We start from the raw sequence: 22,684 nt of genomic DNA on the forward strand, positions 1-22,684 counted from the left end.
TTTTTTTCTTTGTGTGCACTAAATTTTGGAATTTTGGCGATAAAAGATTTACGCATTATGTTCAAGTAATGGTATATTATTAACGCATAAAAATAAAACAACATTTTTAGAAAATTCACTAGCTCCAAATGACTGCCAAAAATAATATGTAATAATAAAACGACAACCAGCCTACACATTTTTGACACGCTGCGTTTAGAATTAAAAAAAATGGAATTAAGACCAAATGCCTTAGGTCGACTGCCATTATGATATACTTTAAGAGAACTTAAAAGTTACAAATACCACGTTGAAGAAAAAAAAAAAAACATTTTTTAAGATCATCTTGCGTTTAAGGTTTGCTCATATTTATTTTATATTGTACCTTTATTATCATGTTATTTAACAAAATACATCCAGGGAACGAGAAATTAAGAGAAAAAATTCAAATGTGATCGACTCAAGAGATGTTGGAATTTTTCGATCATTAGTATTGTAATCGTACACATATGATTTAAAAGTTTCTACAATTTTTAATTTTATATGAAATATTAAAAGTAAAAAAACTTTGAATTCATATAGTAAAAAATTAAAACGTTTAAAGTACGGTTGATGTGGCTATTACATACAATAATAAGTTTTATTATGAAGATGAAAGATGGGTTACAACATTATATATAAAAAAAAGAGGAAAACAACGTATAATTTACTGTAGTAAAAATATCTAATATTTACCATCAGTGTTTTAAAAAGCTTGGTCTCGGAAAACCTACCCTTATATGTAAATACTCATGTAAATATTAATTCTTTACGCATAATTCTTACTCCTCTTCCAAGTACGGATATAATATATTGATTAAAATTTGGTCTACATGTTTTGTAAAGACAAAAAAATGAAGATACGACATTGGCATACATTATCCAATTTACGTTAAAATTTATGCATTACGTGTGATATTTTAATCCAATTATAAAATAACAAAATAATATAGCTATGCCATTCTTTTAATCAGCACAAAAGTCAGCAGTAAAACATATTTTTTCAATGCTTTTATATAAAAAGAAAAATACTATTAAAAAAAAAGAAGCTCACCTAGCAACTGTTACAAATGACTATCCTTCAAAAATACTATTATAAATAATAATAAGCACCAACATAAATAATGCAGATTTAAAATTCTATTAAATATTTATACAATGATAAAGTAAGTAACAAAAAGTAAGGGAAAATCGTCTTGCACAGCGCACAATCTTATTTTTACTCGCACAGACATCATTAAAATTTAATTTTTAAAAAATTTATAAAAGCGTGATGGCATCGATATCTCTCGAGAAGTTTGAAGCGCTTGTACCAAAAAAAAAGAAATATCGATAATGTAAAACTAAAAAAAAAAAAAAACCAAAAAAATTAGAGGATTTGTAATCGAAGGGTATTAATAACGCAAAATTATGTAAAGGCAAAAATTTTATCGTAAAATCTCTCATTCAAAAGCTATTGCTCCAATAAGGATACTACAAACTAACTTTAATCTAATAATTTAAAAAATAATGACTCGACTTGGTGAAAAAAAAAAAAAAAAAAATCACTTTAAAGTGTTGCTAAGCCGAATAAAGTATCAACCGGCCTAATAGTGAGTCTATCAAGTTTTGCAAAGAACTTACAATAATTTTTCATGAAAAAAAATTTTACTTTATAATTGTTGAAAATCTCTGGTGTATCAGTTGGATTACGGAAAAATTTGTTTTTTCAAAATTTGTATTCTATTATTCATCGTAATTTTTTTCTCAAAAAATTTGCTATAGAAGTGTAATACTCAAAATACATATAATTATTAAATAAATATTTAAGAATTAAAATGAAGAAAACTAATTTAATACGAGAAACCGATAAAATAATAATCATATGTCGAATGTCGATATTAAATTAAATTGAATTAGTAAGAAAAAAAAAATCAATAAAAAACGGAAAAAATATGTAATAAACATTAAAAAAGCGAAACGTTTAAAATACTTATATAAAGACATGAAGACTTACGTACGTACACATAGGCTGGGTAGGAGGCTCTTAATCAACAAATAGTATTGAAACGGAAGAAAATTGATGCCAATAGTTTAAAAAATAGGACAACGGTATGAAAAAAAACCATACGTATTCAGACGAGATATAAATCAGTAGTGCACACGAGGAAAGCCAAACAGCTGATTTGATGCAACCTATCGAAAAATCGACAAAAATTGACGTACACCTAACTTTTTTTACTTACACTTGAGAAATTTCATTTGTTATTTACGTTGTTTATCTGGATACAATTTCAAGTGTTTTCTCTTGTTTTGATATCCATATTTTTTCCTTTCGCATTTTCGTTATTCTAGTAGTAAATTTCGAGTGATTGAGTTTTTTTCAAGGCTAAACATTTCATGCATGGATTGATACGGTACTCAAGATTAATTCGTGAGAAATTCTTACAAATATGATTTATGCTTCATCTTTATTTTTCAATCGGTAATTTACGACTTCACTATGTTAACAAACTTGTTTAGAGTATCATAATGTGTCATTAATAAGTACCTATCGATATCAAGTATAATTCGTAGTTATAATATTTTTTTTTCTTGGATGAAAAAAAAATTAAAAAAAAAAAAAGAAACTGATGAAGCTTAATCATCCTAATTTATTGGTAAGAGACATTTTTAGCCCAAATACATATGATTATTATTATAAATTGTAATAATTTATTGAAAGGAAAAAAAATTAATTGTTGTTTAAAAAACGTTTTATGAAAAAAATGAAGTTATTTCATTGCACAAAATTAAACATTATGTTTATAATAACCTCTAAAAAAGATTATTGCGTTCGTATTTATTGATGAAAAAATCTAAAATTTGTAAATTGGCCAAAATGATATGTGATTGAAATGACAAAAATCTCACTGCCATAATACATTTGAAACGACTTCGACAAACCGGTTTGGCCAATAATAATGCTTTGATATCCGAAATGATAAGAAAAATAAAATATCATTCTGTAAATGTGTACAATTGTCTTGAATATTTATCTAATATCCATACAAAATAATGACTTGGTCTTCTTCACATGAAAATTATGTATAGAAAAATAGGCAGATCGAAAAAATTTTAATTGACTAAAAACAAAGTGGAAGCCTTCAAACGATCGACTTTCTAAATACTTTAAAGTAGACACATCAATGTTAAGATGAAATAAGTATATTCTATGAAAAAATGCATAAGTGAGTATATATACACATCTACACACACTCAACCTAAATAAACAGAATATGAACCGTCATTTAAAATAGAATGATATGATACTATATTATAACTTGTGAAGTATATCTGTAACATAAAAGAAGCGTATAATAACTGCGATTTAAACTTAACTTATTGATAAAAATTTTGTGTATTTTTAAGTGACACTTATAATATTTAAATAATATAGAATCAGTGAAAATTTTACAAGAGAGTATACATAATGTATGAAAAAAAGATGGTTGTATTAAAAAACTACGAACTAAAAATTAAGTGTAATTATCGTTATTCGTGTCACATTAAATAGGCTGAATGACCTTAGTATTGTATCTATTATTTTTTTTAATTATGACAAAAGTATATTCATTCTATAGTCACTTTGACAATTAAAAGTGATGATAATTGCTTTTTTCTGTACAGTGGTCTGATAATTTTTTAAAAACAAAATATTTTAAAAATAACCCTTAATAATTATTAGTTATGATAATCGTGCATAACATTAATTTGAAGCGATATCCCACAATTTGTAGACGGCTGTATAATAAAAAATTATCGATGAGTAATTTAAACGGTGGTACTACCTCCACATGCGTTTTCAATATAACTTTAAAGGCTCTGCCAATTCGCAAAAATTATTATAATACACTTATGTGAAATGGAAAAAAAAAAAAAAAAAAAAAAATGAAAGGATGCGGCAAGAACACAATAGTTGTTACCATGTAATCCACCATTTAATTGGTACTAAGATAATAAATGGATAAGTGGGGCAACATTTTTAAAACTACTTATAAGCCAATGATCGAACACGAAACTTGATAGAATCAATTATGTACAGAGCATGTAATTATGAATTCGTATATTAATATAAGAAGTATTTTAAAGGATTTTCACGAGAGTTTCTTATTGGGTTTGCGAGTCGTTACTGTTTTCTCGATCAGCAGCACTAATACTTCTCGAGTGTTTTAGCTGTACTGTTACATAACTTAATATTTTTTACTTCGTTACTGCGTATTTTTTACTTACAACATTAAAAATTGTTACTTTTTCTTATTTATAAAATTTCCATGAAAATATTATATTGCATGTAAGAGTATTGTAATGTAAACAATGAATACAAGAATAATTACTGCTATTATTATTACAAAATTAGAATTATAAAATATATGTGCAAGTAGTTTGGACAAATATATTGTTTTACGATTCGGTTAAAATTTTTTTCGAATTGATTTAAATCACATTGTAACCGATTATTTAGAAAGTTATTTTGTAAATGATATTGTTAAAAGTATGATTTTAATAAACAACCTGAAACTTTAATTAAGCTGTTGATTTAAATTTGTTACTACCACCTCAACTCTAACCTCTTGCTTCCCTGTCTAATAGGTAGGTCACTTTTTGAATAAATTTAAGGGCTCTTCGGGCATATGTTTAAATGATTCTTTAAATAAAGTAACTCAAAAAAAAATTTTTAATTGATTTTGAAATCGCGTTTTTTGAATAAAAAGTATTTTTAAAAGAACCTAGCATTATGCACACTATTATTTTATAAACATATATTATTAATAATGATAAATATCGTAAAATTGTTTGTCAGCATTTTGAAATTCTAGCAAATCAAAAATTTTCTTTGATCTTCTCTAAGATGCATGTATACTTTACCTTTGCATATGTTTTATTTTTTCTATTCAGCTGTTCGGATGCAATTTACTAGACAAATTCCAAATACATTTATACCTTAGCTATGATAAAGTGAAGTACTATTGACGTTATGAATAGGACCAATAATGATTGATAGTTGGATATTATTATAAAAAATTTGTACAAAAATTTAACATTCAAGTAATTTTTTTTTTATTAAATATAAATAATTTTAACAATCATACAAAAACTGTACATACATAAATACACAATAATATAAAACTTACAATGAACACATTCTATTTACCTGTCGTATTTCGCTACAATCAAGTACAATAATACGATTCTTCTAGTAATACTAATAATTTACTTCCATAAGGCATTATTACTTCCACTCATTACACTATCCTTAATAGTAAAATTTTATCATCTGCTTACAAATTGGCATTATTATCAAAATTTACAAAAACTTTGGTATACACACTGTAATAATCTGGATTCGTAACGAGGGTTTATCGAAAAAGTTTGATACACCACTAACTAAAGAAGACCATACCTTTTTCTTTTATTATAGCATTAATAACGTCAGAAATATTTTAGAAAAGCAGAAACAATACAAAAAAAACAAAAAATACGTTAGTAATAAAATTTAATTTACGAATAGTTAATTTCAATTAACAAAAATAATGAAAGCATATCATTGGTCTAATAAGATGTTTAATTTTTCTTAGAATACAGAACAATAATTATTTATTTTAATTACTTGATTTAAATATCAAACTTGAGTAGTTTCGGGATTGTTACAGCATTCAAGAAACTGAAAAATGCATCTAGTAAAAAAGTTCTTAATTTTTTTTTTAAATAAATAATTTATGCCTTATTAAGTGTAAGTAAAATAAATTATCTATTGTAATTATTGAAGCAGACAACAATCTACGAGCATTTCTTTTCTTGTATTGGCATACCCTCATCTTCTATATTACCCCTATATGTAGAAGTCACCGTGTGGGAGGAGCTACGTGGCATATGCTATGTACATCGTAAGTTATAAAAGTATACGTTATAATCAATTTTATTTACTAGTAAAACTACATATTTAGTCATAATTTAAATTACATTTTCCTACTGTTTTTAAATAGATAACTTTGCAAGTTTCAATTTTGAATAGCATTTTTCACATAGGACATTCCGTTAGCAAACCTATTACAAATTCCTTGTAATAAATAGTTTAACAACGAAATAAACGTTTGTAGTAAAAAATAATTGAATTGAAGAATTGAAGAATTGAGTTGAATATCGGTCTTTTGATTGGTTAAAAAATGTGATGGTTATTAGTTCCTTAATTCAATTTAGTTGTCGTACAATTATTCAAAGTACACAAAACAAATGTTATGCCTCTGTATAAATTATGAAATTTATTTGAATAAGATGAATTAACTATAAACATCAAAAGCAATAGAGGAATGATTTAATTTATTCAAGATAAAATATCTGTTTTCACGCATCAGATATCTAATTTAATACGGCTTCTATCAGCTCGTAGGATGTTAATAAAAATTCATAGAAATATTTTTGTCATGCGATTTCAATTCACAGAGAATTGTCATAGTTAAACACCATATGTTATCGATAAAATAAAAAAATATAAACAAACTGGAAAGAGTTTATATTTAGCAATTACCGATGAAAATTTTATTTCTTCTGATGTAAAAATTTTTGAACAATTATTAAAAACTATAATTGTTGGTCTATAGTGCGTGAGGTTTTTGCGTAAATAAGAGAGTCTTGAAAAGATTTCTAAGATGACATGAAATATTAACGCATATATTAATAAAAAGTTTTGCTCAAGAAAACCAAGTGGTGTTTTATTGTGGAAAGCAACCCTAAATAATTATTAAAAACATTGAAATAAGAAAAAAATGAATTGATTATTACTTAGTTCAATATATTTATCGTGCCACTCTTCAAAAAATTCCAAACACAAAAATGTATGTCTCTATAACTTCTGTTAGTGATGGGATTTATTTGAATACGATAAATTAACAATAAATATTAAACATAAAATAGGAATGACTCGTTTTGTTTGAGTTAAAAAATCTCAATTATGATTAGAAAATGTATTTCTTCTGATGTAAAAAAATTCTTGAACAATCATTCAAAATATTGAGAAGAAAAAAAAAGAATAAAACAGTCATTACTTAATTTTATTCTGATGACGTGCAACTGTTAAAAAAATTCGAAACTAAATTTTACGCCTCAAACTTGCATCAATTATGGAATTCATTCGAATACGATGAATTAACAGTAAATATTAAAAGGTAATTTGGGAATGATTTAAATTATTTAAAATAAAATATCTGTTTTGGTGCATTAGATATATTATTTATAAGACTTCCATCGGCTCGTAGGACATTGATAACAATCCGTGAAAAATTTTTTATCATATAAGTTTGATTTGCACCCACAGCAAAAACTGCCTTATTTAAGGTGGCTTTTCTTGTAGAAACTCTAGTATGAAAATGGGTACAAAAGTACAGTTTTTCATGCGTAGATTTTGACTACGTAATATTGTATATTAGTCAATGAAGAGTAACAAGACTTGATTCAAGTCTATATAAAAAATGAAGATTAATTTTTTGATCTTGACATATTTTTTTGTATTGGAATTTAATTTAATATTATGGGATTCGTTAAATATGAAATCTGTCAAGAGAGTCGAGTTGGTTGTATCTTACGAGCAGCATCTTACTCTAATATGAAGAAAACTATAGACAATACTTAGATTAATTTTTTGTTTCCTAGTAATATTATGTCTACAGTTTTTTATGCATATTTTTGTTGTAGCTGGACCAGATGAGGCTAAACAACAGTCAGCGAAACGTTGTCATTAAAAATTTTCATAACTAACATTATGTAAATTTATAAAGTTAAGCGATGCAAGCAAGCTTTTATCGGACATGATGACTAGTCAAAACAAGTCTGACGAAGCTTTCAAAGACAAAACAATGATGAGGATCAATTTTTGTTCGATGTGATTGGAACGGTAGTTTTACTAAGTTCCTTAGGATTATTAATTAACTGGTCATAGTTCCAGCAGTCGAATATCAATTCGTAGTATATTACAGTGCCATTTCATCTAAGAACCAGCTGGGGGCATCTGCATTATGACTGATGAGAAGCTTGGATCTCATGGATAGTGGCTTATGTCGAAACTCATTTGCTGTGTTATGCAAACAACTGCAATTCACTGAGAAGGGTCATATCTATATGATCATGACTCATATTTATGGACGTCATCGCGATATACTACATACTACTCTACTTCACCTGTACAAATAGTACGCTTTATGTAGCGATGATTAATACTTAACTATTATACGAAGACATATATTACATAAAAATTGATTCATGTATGTTAAAGAAAAATTATGATGAGAATTATTGGCATACCTGCGTAATAGTTAATAGCATCCCAATTTAATAAAAAATTAAAATGCTACAGAACATGAAATTTAAAACCTTAAACAAATTTGTGTACAAAAGAATAGTTTAACACTTGGATTTTTACATTTAAATTACAAATTTAGATTTTCTGCAGCCAGCAGGCCAATAAATCCTTATTTATCTTAAAGTTATATGTATAATTTTTGTTTGCACGCTTCATGAGACGCAATCGCGTGTTATCCTCGCACTTATATTGCTCTGAAGAGGACATCTGCAAGATGTCGAAATATTGGCTTTTGTAGATTATTATTGAAATATTCTATTTCCAAATTTTAAGAGTTATTAATTTAAATCCTTATTTATTTTACACACCCTAGACGGAAGTAAAGAATGCTCAAATCTCGTGTTTGTAACCCTCGACTTTGCCTTGGATGACGATACGCACGAGAAATGGATCTTTCTTTACTTAATCGCTCTAGGTGTGTAAATAGCTATTCACGCATACCTGCAGATCTGGAGAAACTGAAGATGGAAATGATTGTAGTGCTAGGTGCTAAGTCGATATCGATGGTAGATGGGTTTCTTTCCAAGGTCAAGAAAAAAAAGTGCCATGGGTGAGTAAATCTTCCTCGCTTAGGCGTATCAAAGGCTATATCCAGCTTAAAGAGCATTGCATATCCATGCTCATATGAGTCAAGAAGTAAAAGATTATTTACCGTTACAAACTCCCAAAATGGTGGCTTCCAATTATGTAGTGGCAAAGAATGGATCAAGACTCACTTCTAATGGGGGTAATGTACAATGAGTAACCATAGTAAGCTAGTGAAACCATCTTTTATTCTGAAATTGCCTGAGACTTGGATTTTTGGAAGAAATTCCGAAGATTTTTGCCTCACCAGTAATCTCTCTTACACCAAATTATTTGTAAGTATTTGGTACAAGGACTTAAAGAATGAGTCTCGCATAACGGAGTCCCAGGTGATTTTCTTTTTGCCATCCCAGAGATTACTAGAAATAAAAAATAAAAAAAATTGGTGAAGAATTCATTAAAGAGATTAATTAAATTTGAAAAAAAAACTGTTGTCTTACCGGTTAACTGATCACGAAAGAAAATAAAAATGGACACCATGTGCTTGAAGAAAGGTTATGTAGTTGCAGTTACCGAGTAATCGCAAGGAGCTGTATACAGTCTTCCATGATTATAAATTTTGAATGGTACTTATCCAGCAAATTATTTTAGTTTCAACACAGTACAATACAATAAGCATACAATGGAAGTGTGGTCAAATATAGTTTTGTCTTAACCTGCACTGGACACGCTCATACGTGTTTACGATTTGGCGGTTGTAGATGTTCTACAGATCCCTAAATAGTATAGCGTTGTGTGGCCAAAATTAAAGTGAAATTCGCCTCGCGGCAAATTCGAACGTTCTAGAACCAAGTACTTTAACCCCATTAACTCTGTAAAGGATTTGAACCCAATGACCCGCGGCAGGGACTCAGTTTTAAATGTGATACTTTCGTAACAATTTATAAACAAATTATGGTAAAAAAAAAATTCAAATGACTGGCATTTGATTCGATCACTCTCATAACATAGTTTACTGAGCTTAAAAGTAATTAATCTTTGGAATGTGCGAATTTTAGTGATTGTCGACATATTATTAAGTCATAACTCCGAAAGTTATTGGCATTTTTTGGGAAAAAAATTATAACCAGTCAATTAATATTATAATCAGTTGATTAAAATTAATAAAACTGCATGATTTAGATATAATTTTATGTGTGGCGTATATAGTTAAATTGTAAAGTCCAACACTACGTTAAGTTTTCATAGATTTGGTATAATTCACTTCGAAAATTTATTTTCAGGACACCATTTTAAAGACCATTTTGAACATTTGAAAAACATGATACGTTTTTTATATTTTTTGTCATATTTTTCATAATTATCATCTGTAATTCATCTTAACGTTAAAATTTTTACGTACGAAGTGAACGTTTAATATTATATACCTTCCCGAATTTACTGATAAGTTATTGAATAGTTACCCTTATACTATGACTGTAGGGCGTTTCTTACGAGGAAAATCTTCCCTTCCAAGATGCCCGCCTCCGATTTTCCTGAAATTTTAACATGCTGTATGGGATCGAAAAAAAAGTATTTATCAAGAATAATTTGGTCTTCCGGGTAGCTATGATTTTTTTTCAAGCATTCTCGAATGAATACAATATTTTGAATAAAATCAAATAAGTTATGAAAAACATATATTTTTTTATTATAACTAATCAATGCTGTTAAATTCTTTCCAGGTTTCAACAAATAAACGCGGTATTGGTAAAACACAAGTCCCTCAGTGCAAAATACATTCATCTGAAAAAATACAATGTTTTGAAGTGTGAGACATACATTTTATTTATAATTGACTCGATTTTTTATTAACCTGTCTTAATCCCTTTAAAAGAGGTAAAACGGCTTGTAAAACTTGACCCAAAAAAGCTTTTTTCTAATGATTTTAAATTTCAATTAATCTTATATCGGATTTGTAATCAGCTACCTCAAAAACCCTTGTATTCAAATTTTTTAAGAAATTGGAGTACTCGAAACTTATCGTATTTATTGATTTTTGTAAGTCGAGTACTTCAGTTCCGTTAAAATTCATCAAAATATCGAAACACACCAATTTTATTTTTTAATTTTGTATTGAAATTTTTATTAGTGAAATAATTTTCTTAATACGTAATACTATCTTAAAAAACTGATTGTCACGTGAGTAAAGAGTGATCACGTGACTTGTTTGACTGGATTTGAAAAAAAACCAAACTGTTTCAAAATTGCAATAACATCGAAAATGAAATAAGTTCACACTATGACAATGATATAAAATGATATTTTACTTGTTTGTTCTTTTACAAGCGATAAGTGGACAAAAAGATGTGATTGCTTTAAGATTATAAAATGTCAAAATATCTGTAAATAACTATAAAAGTAGTCATAAAATTTTAGGTCGGCTAACGTAACTGTAGCACGATGTAAAAGGGGAGTTTTTACACCTAAAAAATAAGTGGCACAACCCTTTCCTTCTAAAATCACTTTGGATTACTTGGGCAAGGAAAATAATTTTCCTTTGCAAGAAAAATAATCTTCATTTAATTGTATAAACAAATACAAAGTTAAAGTCAAGATATATTTAGTAAGAGTAGTTTTTAGGGATAAATGTATTTTAGAAATCTCATTCTTTTTATCCTACAGTATTCGGAAAGATAGCCTTATCAAATAACATAAAGCTAACTTTAATTCTAGAAATTAGGATCCTAATAAGTTATTTAGAGTTTATACTGCTATATTACTTAAAACGCTCGTTTCCAATGCTTTTTCGATATTTCAAATTTTTTTAATGTTTATTTTACTTTCCAGAATTTTTTAAATTTAATTTTAAAATAATCATTAAGTATGGAATATGATAATTGTAGCTACTGTAACATGGCAATATAAATTCACTACCCCAAGACTGATTGGGAATAGGAGATTCAATGGCGTAGGGTAAAAAAACAGTTAAATAATAATAAAAAAAAATAATTTAATTACAGTTTAAAACATTATTTCTTAGAAAGTTTTCTATACTTAATAAGTATAAATCTGTACAGGCATTCTCATAATTTTATGGTTTACATTCAAAATGATATGGGTCCAAAGATTTTTGATCCCTCCATGTTGGTGGTAGACCATTGTATAAATATGCACCACATCTTTTGCACGGGTCACTGCCTAAGCTGATGTAACTGTGAAGCCATGTCTGAAAAGTCATGAAAATTACAAGTAATAAAATAAATGTGAAACAACATTATGCTATGATCACCATTATGTTTTTGTTTTACCATGAAATAAAGAAAATGTTATCAAAATTTTCGTTGTCTCAACGTAAAATTAAAAATTTTGTATGGCAATTCTGGTTGATCACATAAAACAAAATAGACTTTAAATTTAGTATTAGTGGGGTCAAATCACAACTTCTATTAGCCTATAAATTCCCGAAATATATGAATAAATATGAGATTGAATTTAACTTACGAAAAAACTCTTGACTGCCATTTCTGGGAAATTTGGGTTGTAATAATGCAGCATCGTAGCATGTGCGTGATCTGTCACTTTTTGAAATATTTTATACCTCGACTCTGTCCACAAGTCGAGCTGTTCATTGAAGCCCTTAACAACGACTCTTTCGATCATTATACCTTTGAATGACACCATTGCCTTGAAAACATGGGCTAATGTTATGTGAAGAACTACATTTGTTGTGTAGGGTCTCGTGATTGTTATAGACATGTCATTGTATAATCTGTCCATCATTGTTATGACTGCATCAACTTGTCTGGAAAGACGTTACGCTAGGGTTAAAAACCATAAAAAAGATTTCAAACAAATCCTAACAGTAAATAAGGCACATACTGTGGAGTATACGTGTGGGCTTGTTGGGGTCTGGCATTTCGTTTTTGACGATTGTTGTAACTCATACTAGTACGTTTTAATGAATTTTGGCTTAATATTTGATGAGCTGCATTACTGTATTCCTGTGCCTTGTCTGTCCATTTGTATGTATTAACCAATGTACTGTATAATGCCTGACGTTCTTGAGTAATTTCTTGAGCAAGGTATGCTGTATTACCCAAGCTAAATGGCCCAGGTGGTGGGGTCAAGGAGTTCACAGCTTGTTCTACATCTCTAAAACAGCAAAGAAAATCATCAAGTAATATAATGACAAAACATTCATTAAATTAAAAAAGGTTGTCATTGAATGAGAGGTAATTTTTGATAATCACAACGTTGAGCTTTTAACTGCTATCACATCTCAATTAAAAATAAACTACGAGACCAGATTGGATTAACATAAATTCTATTAGTCAAGAGGACAAGCACGTATGAAAATACAACATTTACCTAAGATTTGTGCCAACATTAGTCAAAAGTTCTTGAAGCTCCAATAAATATTTGTTCTCCTTACTTTCTTCTCCATGTTCTGCTCGTATGCCACTTGCGAGGGAATAAAAGACCTGACTTACACTCGATCGCAGGACTTTCAAAGCCGATAGGGTAGTTTGCATTTGCTCCATTTTTTATAACTATTTCTTACAAATATAAACAAATGTAAACAACACTGTTTGCTCTTGGCGCTCCTGTGTTTTGATGTACATAACCTTAAATTTCTTATGTGAAAAATAAAATTCGTCTGCTATCTTAGTCAGAAGCCGCGTATTTTAAATTGTCGAAAGGATTCGACGATCGCACGGACAAAATTTTATTTCGTTGAAAATCATACATAAGAAATTTCGATTTTAATGAAAAAATCGCAAATTCATTTTAAAATCCATAGATAGAGTAAGTATTCATTATCAACGAACTGAAAATAAAAAACCTATGTCATATTTTCTCAATAAAAATTAAAAATCGGCTTACCAAATAAAAAAAGGGGTGCCCGCAAATTACATATAGTTTAATGAGATGAGTTAACACAACGTAGATTTCAAAAAAGTTTATTAACAATTTTTTAATGTCTTGTAGATCATTACTATGTGGATAATAATAAAATACAACTACATACTGACGGTGGACCTCTACAACCCAGGCTCAAAGTTTTCAGCGTACTTTACTCGGTTTCTTCGATTTCTTTGACACAATTAAACACTACAAAAGTAAACTATATGATAATTCGGTCAATACAAAGCGGTTAGCACACAAAAATTGCAGATGTTCAATGCGACGATGTTTGTAATGTAACAATTAATGTTTGATTTTTTTTTTTCACAAAACAGTCAGAAATCAGTAATCACATGATTGAAATAGTACGTATATTTTTTCCAGCATATTTAAAAAAAACTAAAAAACAAAAAACAAAAAAAATTGAACGATTATTCAATAATTTTTTAATTGCATCAGCAAACTATATATCTGACCCTCATTAAACGACATTGCCTTGGCTTTTCGTGTGCTACTGTTTTTAAAATTCTTGTACAACAAAGTTAAAACAATAGGTACAGAATGTGTAAAAGTTGTACTCATGTTACGTCGTTCACTAAGTATTTGTTAGATGTTAAAATCGACGATTAATAAAACTAATTAAATCGTTACGAGAAATATGCTACTGTATATTTAATAAATGCTTCGTGAAGAAAAAGTTAACAAACCCAATGAAACGAACAAAAATTTCAAAAGAAATAACTAAAATTATCAATACAACTGCATAATGAATGCAATGTTGTAAATGAGACTCATAATTATCAATTTCATAACAACATTTTGGGCCCCTAATTCTGGAAATTTCTATTTTTCAAAGATAAATTTTCTGTCATCAGTGTTTCGCGGTTCATTCATGTATGAAACTCGAAAAATCGCTCTCTTTATTTGTATCCGGTTTGCTTTTGCGGCAGAAAGAATATGGATTTTATTTTTGTGTAGTTTAAGGCTACGATCGAGTTCACTAGTACATGTAAATTTTATAGAGAAACGTGAGTGTCACTGTTCAAAATTTCACGCAGATCAGAAAATATAATCCATTTCACGCCACCAACAAAAGATCCAACTGCATATTATATAAGAAGTGGAAAAAAGCTTTGGATTGCATTCCTTCAACCCGCAAGTTTTGCACATTATTTTTTACACCCATGCTATCACACTGTACGTACTGTAAATTTATGAAGTAAGCTTTTATCAAACATATCCCTTTTGTATCTTATTCAATGCTATATTTGTATACATATTTTTTTATGTTTGAATACATACTCTACGATACTTTTGTTTACATACTTTGATAACTAGTTCTAAATTGTTTTATTTTTATAAACTTTTAAAGCTTCAAGTTTTTATATGTATGTACATGTTCCTAACAATAGGATTTAAAGGGTGAAAATTTTGAAAATAATGTCTAGATTGACCTTTCCAACCACAATCAAAAACTGAAGGGATAAAAATTCGTGTATGATAAAATAATCCATCATATTTTACAGTTGGTGTATGTATGTGAAAAAAATAATTATATTTGATAAAAATTTTTATGTATTTTTTTTTTATTTTAATTTATTAAAAAATCTAAAAACGTTAAATGTATGTTTTTCCGATGTATAGAATCTAGAAAATGAGTATATGTTTTCATAAAAGAATAAAATTTTCAATTCATTAAAAACAACGATTCCAAAAATGACAGCATTTAGATAAAAACATTATGATTATATCAAGTAATGCATTCATCCGTGTTTCAGTGTATCATCTTAGAGTACAATGGCTTCAGGCATTTTGTAAATTGCTTAATAATTACATTACATGATTAACTGTAAAAATCGAAACATTTATTGTTGATGCTCAAAAAACCTGGCGAAAATACATTCGCTGTGAGACATAGATAAAATCGCATCGTTGGTCAACAAAATTCTCAAAAACATATATTTGTACAAATCAATAGATTTTTTTCTTGTTTTTTTTTTTTTTTTTTTTTTTACCAGTAAAAAGTACCACTTTAACGAAGGTTAAACGCCTTTTGTTTGCAATAACAAGAATCGTCCGCATATACAGAATACATTGTACAATTGTGAGAAATAGGTCTCATGAGGATAGGAGAATATAAGTTTGACAAGCGATGGATGGACAATGTAAAATCCCTCGCTACTTTTACTCTCGTATTAAATAATTCATTCATTTTTTTATATTTCTGTTTTCTTTCAAATCATTATATACAATTTAATTATTCTCCGCTGATCTATAAGTTTGCATAGATGCGCTTCACAACAACCGATGGAATACGCTGCTCAATGATTTTTTTCCATCCGTTTTTCGTAAAAAGTCTATTATAAGCCGTCTTTGACGTACGTATATTTATTATGCTGTTTATTATGCTTCTCCGGTAAAATGATACCTTATCATTTGTCTCACCAGTCCACCTTCTTTCTCCCCAAGTTTTGTTTTACAAGTTTTTAGACAACTTAACGGCCAATGCCGAATTCCTTAGCATCATCTTCAGTGATGTCACCATACTGCCAGATGTTGCGATGGTTATCTCTTGCATCTTTCTGTGCTTTTCTGTACTCCTCATGCTGAAATGAAATATTTTAATCGTCACTTTTGCACAACTTGTTTGTTAGCAGTTTTAACTAACAACTAAAATGTCTAGTAGAAAAAAAATACATACCAAGTCCTTTAATATTCGATCTCGGCCTGAGGTACAGATCAAATATCCATCAGCTACGAGGGCCTTGACGATGTCTTCCTTAGAAGTTGGATCAACCAGTGTCACGACAGGCACTCCAGCATTCCTAAACTCAATGTTTTGCAGTATAGGCTTCCCAGTAATGGTGTCTTCTCTCAGAGCTTTGATAGCTTCCTTGGCATCGTCTTCCTGTTATTCATAAAATCATGATTCGATTAATTCTTTTGATAAAAGAAAGTATAAGCATTACAGTGAATTCGTTAACTCACATCTTTGGGTAGAGCGACGAGAGCCAGATGGTTCTCGGTGGCATACGGCTTCTCGGAGGCAAATCCGGCTGGTAGAGCGGCGACTCTCGTCACATTAAGAGTCTCGCGGTTGCCATAATCGATGTAGAACACGGACACATTGGGCCCGGCCACCCTTTCGATTTTCACGCGATACCACTCGTCATCCTCGGTAAACTTGGCAATAGCAAGATCACCTTTCTTGGGCGTGTAAGCCCCAGCCAAAGGCGGATTCGTCTCGATCTCTTGACGCAGACGCGACAAAAGACCTTCGAGGGCTACCTTCTGGTCAACCTTCTGAGTGTAAATGTGCAAGTCACTCGTGATCTCAGAAACTACAACCTCTTTGTAGTCTATCTTGCGCTTAGGTGGGCCACGCTCCTCCTTGCGCTCCTTCTCCGGCTCAACCTCTACTATCACGCGGTCTTTCCAAATCTGAGAAAATTAAATTAATAGTTTTCATGACAAAAAGTACAACTTAGATGTAAAAAAAAAGCAGGACTCGTATTACTTACACCAATTTTATTGGCTTTGGCAACGTCCTCGGCTGCTTTAAGAGCCTTCAGGTATTCGCCCTGCTCGACGAACATGGATACTTCAGCGAGACCCTCCTCAACGAGAGAAACAGAGAGATTGACACCGTCGATGAAGAGCCAGCCGATAAAACCACTGCCCTTGGACTCCATGTTCTCCACTTGGACGTCGACGTCCTTTTGGAAGCAGAACTTCCTGGTGAAGGCAAGCGCCTCCTCGCCGTAGGGCTCAGCCTCCATACCACCGGTGCCCGGAGTGATGCGAGCAGCACGTGGGCACTTGACTCCGGCGAGCAAGAAGGTAATCAGGCAGTACTCCTTGGGCACGAAGAGCTTGAGGCGCGAGCCACTCGTTACAAACTCGACTACGGCCTTCATTTCACGGGCTCGCTTCAGCGCCTGCAGGTGGGACTTGGCAGCTGTTGGATCTGTCGAGACGTCGCGGATTCGCTGGAGCGGAATGTCTTTCTTAGCGTGCAATCCATTCTGAGACTTCTCGGCCTTGGACTCGGCGACAAGCAGGTCGTTGTAGTGAGACGAGCGCTGATCGTCGTTTTGACGGTAGCGGACGACGGTAGCGAAGCCTTTGGATACCATTGCTTCGGCGATGTTACTGTGAATGATTAGACTTATATACTTTTTGACAGGGAAACTATTGTCATAGTAGTGGGAAACGCATTTTTCGAAAGTTAAAAACTTTTTGCGGTACATGTCGAGTGAGTAACCATAATATTTATATTTCAGTAAAAAGTATATTATACTTTTGTTTCATTCACTCACGAGCATTACGTAACAAGACTAGGTGTAGATATACGCTATTATCACATTATAGGAATTAGATCGATTTCACGAGTTTGCGGTGTACTAAAAGTATATTGGAGTGCACAACTGCGTGTATTAAGTACTTAGTACCATATGCACAGAAACACGCTCACATTATCTTTGACTTGACTGTATGTATCAACGGTTAAGACGCTATTTTAGTAGGAATGCTGTATTTGAATAAAGTATTGTGCACATTGAGCATCAAACAGTTAATTTAAATGATTATAAATTACATACACGTAACACGTGTCAAACGTTTGAAATAAATAAATCAATTCAAAAAAGATCCATTAAGAAAAATTCAGTTTCACATGGAAAATGAAAAAAAAAAAAAAAAATGAAGCTCGTGAAAAAGAATACTCACACTTTGCCAATTAACACCGTGCAGCAGGTCTTTTCAGGAAAATTGTCCCTGGCTGGCTGAGTATAGTCGACGATGACCTTGACTTGTTTCCCAATGAGCTTTTTCCTCAGGAATTCTCTAGCTTCGAACATCCATGGAATGTCATAAAGCGGACGGAAGTCCTTGCTTCTTGTGGGTGGCTTATTCTCATCACCGGGGGCCCTCTTTTCACGCGGTGGTGGTCTAATGCTGCTCAAAAAGATCTTTTTACTCTCGCCATTGTTCATGCGAACAATCATAGAGTCGGCGCTCGTGATCTCCATTACGGTACCACTGAGCTCCTCAGAGGGCCGACTAGGTACGTAATCCTTCCAAAGATGCAGCCGCTTGTCTTTAGCATTCTTCTCGGCCAAGTAGAGCTTGTGCTTGTCGTTCTTCACGTGGTTCATCGACCAGTCCACGCATCGCGCGAATCCTTCATTCAACAGAGCCTCGGCAATGTTACCTGAAAAAGAGCAGATCTTACTTAATAACGGTGTTGAGTGAGATTTTCAAAAATGAAGACTGAAAACAGCTGTTGTTCAACCCACCTTTTGGGTGGATGATGCTGCCGACAAGCTGGGTGTTGCTAGCAGACTCAAGAATAACTTCAACGTCTCTCTGTAGTAAACGAGACTCGACGAAGAATCGAGCTTGATCAGCGAAAGGCTCGGTAGATCCATCCTGTTTGAAAGAGGGACAACGAATGCCGGAAATGGCTAGAGTTATGTGGTAGAAGTCAGGTATAAGGAGGGCTTTGACGGTCGAGCCATCCCTCACGTGCTCGATCACAGCCTTGACGGGCTTGTAGCTGTACTTTTCGACGAGGTTCCAGGTTGCCTCAACGGTGTATTTGACATCACGCACGTGTTCGGACGCGGGACTGTTCGGGTTGAACTTGCCCTTGCCTGCGGCTTTGGCAGCATCCTCGAGTTCCTGGAGCTTCGTAAGTTCGGGAGATTGGATGCGCGTGTCACGTTTCACGGTCACGAGACCCTCTGCAGCCAAAAGCTCAGCGACGCTTGGGCCGGATTGATCTGAAAAGATAGGGTAACAATGGTTGAATAGACCGAAAAGAAAAAATTCCAAATGGAACAAAGACTTTACTGTCCAACTTTACTTACAGAGCAACACAACAACATTAGACTATAATAATTGATAAAATTGATTCATATCAATGATAAGGAATAGTTTATCTAGGATTTTAAACTAATCAGAGTGATTAAAGATAACAATTAATCCGATTCGACTCTTAAAACAATTGAATGAATTGATGCTTGGTTTGGTTATGGAATAGATTATTTATATGTATAAAGAAAGTACAATTGTATGAAAAATTTCAGTTAAAAAAAAACTCAGTCTATTACTTAGTTGTAGTTAACTGGTATTATATACATTGAAAGTGTAAACTCGAATGAACAGCGATCTTACAGCATTTGCCACGTGGACGCCACGTGCTTTGACAGACGGCACTCTATGGAGCCGTGCATTCATGAAGTTTTAATATGAAAATAGATTCATTATTTTTTCGATCTTTCTAATTACAATTGATAATAATTTTTGTTACTGAATTTATATTCAAAAATTAATACAGACGCAAGGAATTTATACCCAAGAAACTGTGTGCAAAAAGTGAGAGAAACAGTGTTTTCAAAGATCATGAATTGATTCTAGAGTTTCATTTATAAATAAAATGATTACCTTTGCCAAGACACACTCGTGCATACGTCCTGTTGTTATTGGGAGACTTCTCCTCCACAAAGGAGATTTCTTGGCCAATCAGTAACTTTCTTAAAAATTCTCTAGCCTCCCAGGCATATGGTTCATCCTTGGTTTCAGTGCTGCAATAGTAATAACATTATAATCTCGGTTTTTACAAGATTAAGTAACAATTTGTGTAAAATAAGGTAAACTTACTTGGCATTGACATTTCTGCGTCCCAATTTTGGAGCAATGATGTTGGACAAAATAAGAGTCTTCTCTGGTGGAGGGCCACCTTTGGGCTGGCCCCTGATGGTGATGGAGTCTCCAGAGTTGACCTAATTACAAAAAGTAAAATTACTCGATATAAAGATAAGTTTTGACTCATTACTACATTGAGCTACGAAAAACTATAATAGAACTCCTTGGGAGTCAAGGTAAAATGAAACAGATGTTCACTTGTAATTCTGAGAAGTGCCAAACCTTGAATGAAATGTTTCGAAATAAACATTGAAAACAAAGGAATTATGCATTCGACAGCAAAAGTTTCATTGAACTTTGCAGTAGCAATAAATAAACAAAAATGAAAACATTTAAGATTGCGGAAAGCAGTCTCCGACATCAGTACCTATCATATGGTTCAACTACTTAAAAGTATAGTTAATCATAAAAAGCACGAAAATTAAGGGGACAGATTTGAAAATCTGTTACAGTAGCGTTTAAAGGGAAAAAAAAAAGTTTCCACATATTTTTCGGGTGCACCACGCGATCCGTTCAACACCTCCAGATTCTCGATAGAGCCAACGAGATGAGAAACACAAGGTAAATAATGACACAGCAAAACGATTTAAATGCCAAAAAAAAGTGAACCACGTATGGGGCCCGGGGGACCATATGTTTGCTCCGATAATTCAGCGACAGCAGGCATCCATCTGGCCGTACACACGCAAGCACGCGTGGTCGCACACGCCTCCCCCTCGCCACCGTGAGTAACCTACAGGCACCTAATAATAAAGCACTGCTGCTCCCCAAGTACTTCACCTTGGGTGCATCTTGAGGAAGTTGTAACAAGAACTTTACCTGCTTGACGATTCCATAGCCGGGCTTGGGTGGCGGAGCCTGTGGTTGTTGCTGTTGTTGTTGTTGCGGCTGCTGCTGCTGCTGTTGTTGCTGCTGTTGAGATTGTTCTTGCTTGGGTTGGCTCATGATGATGGCTTGATTTGCGGTGTATCAGTAGCTCGTTGAGACACCAGAGACAGCACTTGAGACGTGGGTGAGAGAAAGGGAGTGCAGACTGTATACTTGGGCACTGGATGCTTGGGTGATCGCAGGGAGAGATCGAAGGAGAGCCGAGAGAGTTGCTTACGTGTGTGCTCTTGTAGGTATACTTTGCCGTAGAGAAGCAGCCAAGTCAGCAGCTCTTCTCCGCGGTGCTCGAGCTGCGGGGTTTTTTTTTTGTCGGATTCGTGCAAATTTCGGCGGTCAAAGGGTTGGTGGGCTCACAGGTGGTGCGACATATTGGTGCTGGAGGGGTTGCTGAGTGTGGTCGGTCGGTCGGCGCGGCGGCGAAAATAGCTCCTACTTAAAGTAGCGAGCGAGACGGACTACTTGAGTCGAACTTTATGCTCTATGTAATATGTATATAGCTGCTGTTGCTGGCAGGGCCAGAAGCCAGAAGCATGCGACGGGACCACGGACCAATGCAAGGTGCAGCGACGTCGTCGTCGGCGTCGGCGGAGCGAGGAGACACACTAAGATAGACAAAGATGGGAAATGAGAAAAAAGTAGGAAAAAGAAGAATAGAAGAAAGAAAGAAAGAGAATCCGCGTGACCGTACACCGGCATATACTATAATATATATATACTTGATGTAGCTCGCTCGCGCAGTAGAAAACTAGAAAAGGAAATGGGTCCGTACCATATATATAACTATTTTTCTGTACATCGGCCTATGTTATAACATAGGCCTATATGCCTATGTGAAGCAAAAAAAAGCTATATGGTAATATGGTACGGCCCCTGTGGAAAAGGCGCATCGGATCATATCGGTAATCGGTATCGGCAAATTTATCGACCCCTCTGGTGTCGGTACGGCAGGAGGTTTACATTTCCATATCGCGATATATTATTTCAATCAACGCCATCTAGCGGGCGATTATTATTGAATTGAGAAATCTTGTGACTCCGAGACCCTACGCCTACGCCCTAGGCCCTATACGGACGTTTTTTTGCTTCGGGTGACGAAAAAAAGCTTAACTCAGATGTTGCCACATTAAATCAGGTAGAGAAATCTGAGTTGCGTTTTTTTTTCGTCTAGGCCGTCGAATTTAGCCAAAGTTTGTCGGCGGACGAAGAAAAGCTCAACTAAGATTTCTCTACCTGATTTAACATGGCAAAATCTGAGTTGAGCTTTTCTTCGTTACCTGAAACAAC

The 22,684-nt window shown here is 32.6% G+C and overlaps 2 protein-coding genes across 3 annotated transcripts; both read right to left on the bottom strand.

The window, feature by feature from the left end:
* Positions 1-11,972: 11,972 nt before the first annotated feature.
* On the bottom strand, positions 11,973-13,497 carry MED27 (mediator complex subunit 27). Its single transcript, XM_014350219.2, has 4 exons — positions 13,268-13,497; positions 12,779-13,051; positions 12,401-12,701; positions 11,973-12,125 (listed from the first exon to the last, which is right to left on the bottom strand). Exons 1-4 carry the CDS (start codon positions 13,438-13,440, stop codon positions 11,991-11,993), a joined length of 882 nt encoding a protein of 293 aa, XP_014205705.1. The 5' UTR covers positions 13,441-13,497; the 3' UTR covers positions 11,973-11,990.
* A 349-nt stretch (positions 13,498-13,846) lies between these two features.
* Tudor-SN (staphylococcal nuclease domain-containing protein 1) lies at positions 13,847-21,921 on the bottom strand. Of its 2 annotated transcripts, XM_014350252.3 has the most exons (10): positions 21,618-21,921; positions 21,332-21,512; positions 20,468-20,589; positions 20,252-20,391; positions 19,102-19,587; positions 18,533-19,016; positions 17,326-17,956; positions 16,793-17,245; positions 16,506-16,712; positions 13,847-16,410 (listed from the first exon to the last, which is right to left on the bottom strand). In XM_014350252.3, the coding sequence occupies exons 2-10, from the start codon at positions 21,455-21,457 to the stop codon at positions 16,300-16,302; spliced, it is 2,760 nt and encodes a 919-aa protein (XP_014205738.2). In that variant the 5' UTR covers positions 21,458-21,512; positions 21,618-21,921; the 3' UTR covers positions 13,847-16,299. The 2 variants fall into 2 exon arrangements, with proteins under 2 accessions (XP_014205738.2, XP_089454410.1); XM_089598284.1 differs by having other exon boundaries at positions 21,332-21,921.
* Positions 21,922-22,684: the final 763 nt, after the last annotated feature.

The sequence above is a fragment of the Copidosoma floridanum genome, unplaced genomic scaffold, assembly GCF_036245765.1.
Source record: "Copidosoma floridanum isolate Cflo_tuat_1 unplaced genomic scaffold, Cflo_Japanese_pri ptg000006l, whole genome shotgun sequence".
Lineage (NCBI taxonomy): Eukaryota > Metazoa > Arthropoda > Insecta > Hymenoptera > Encyrtidae > Copidosoma > Copidosoma floridanum.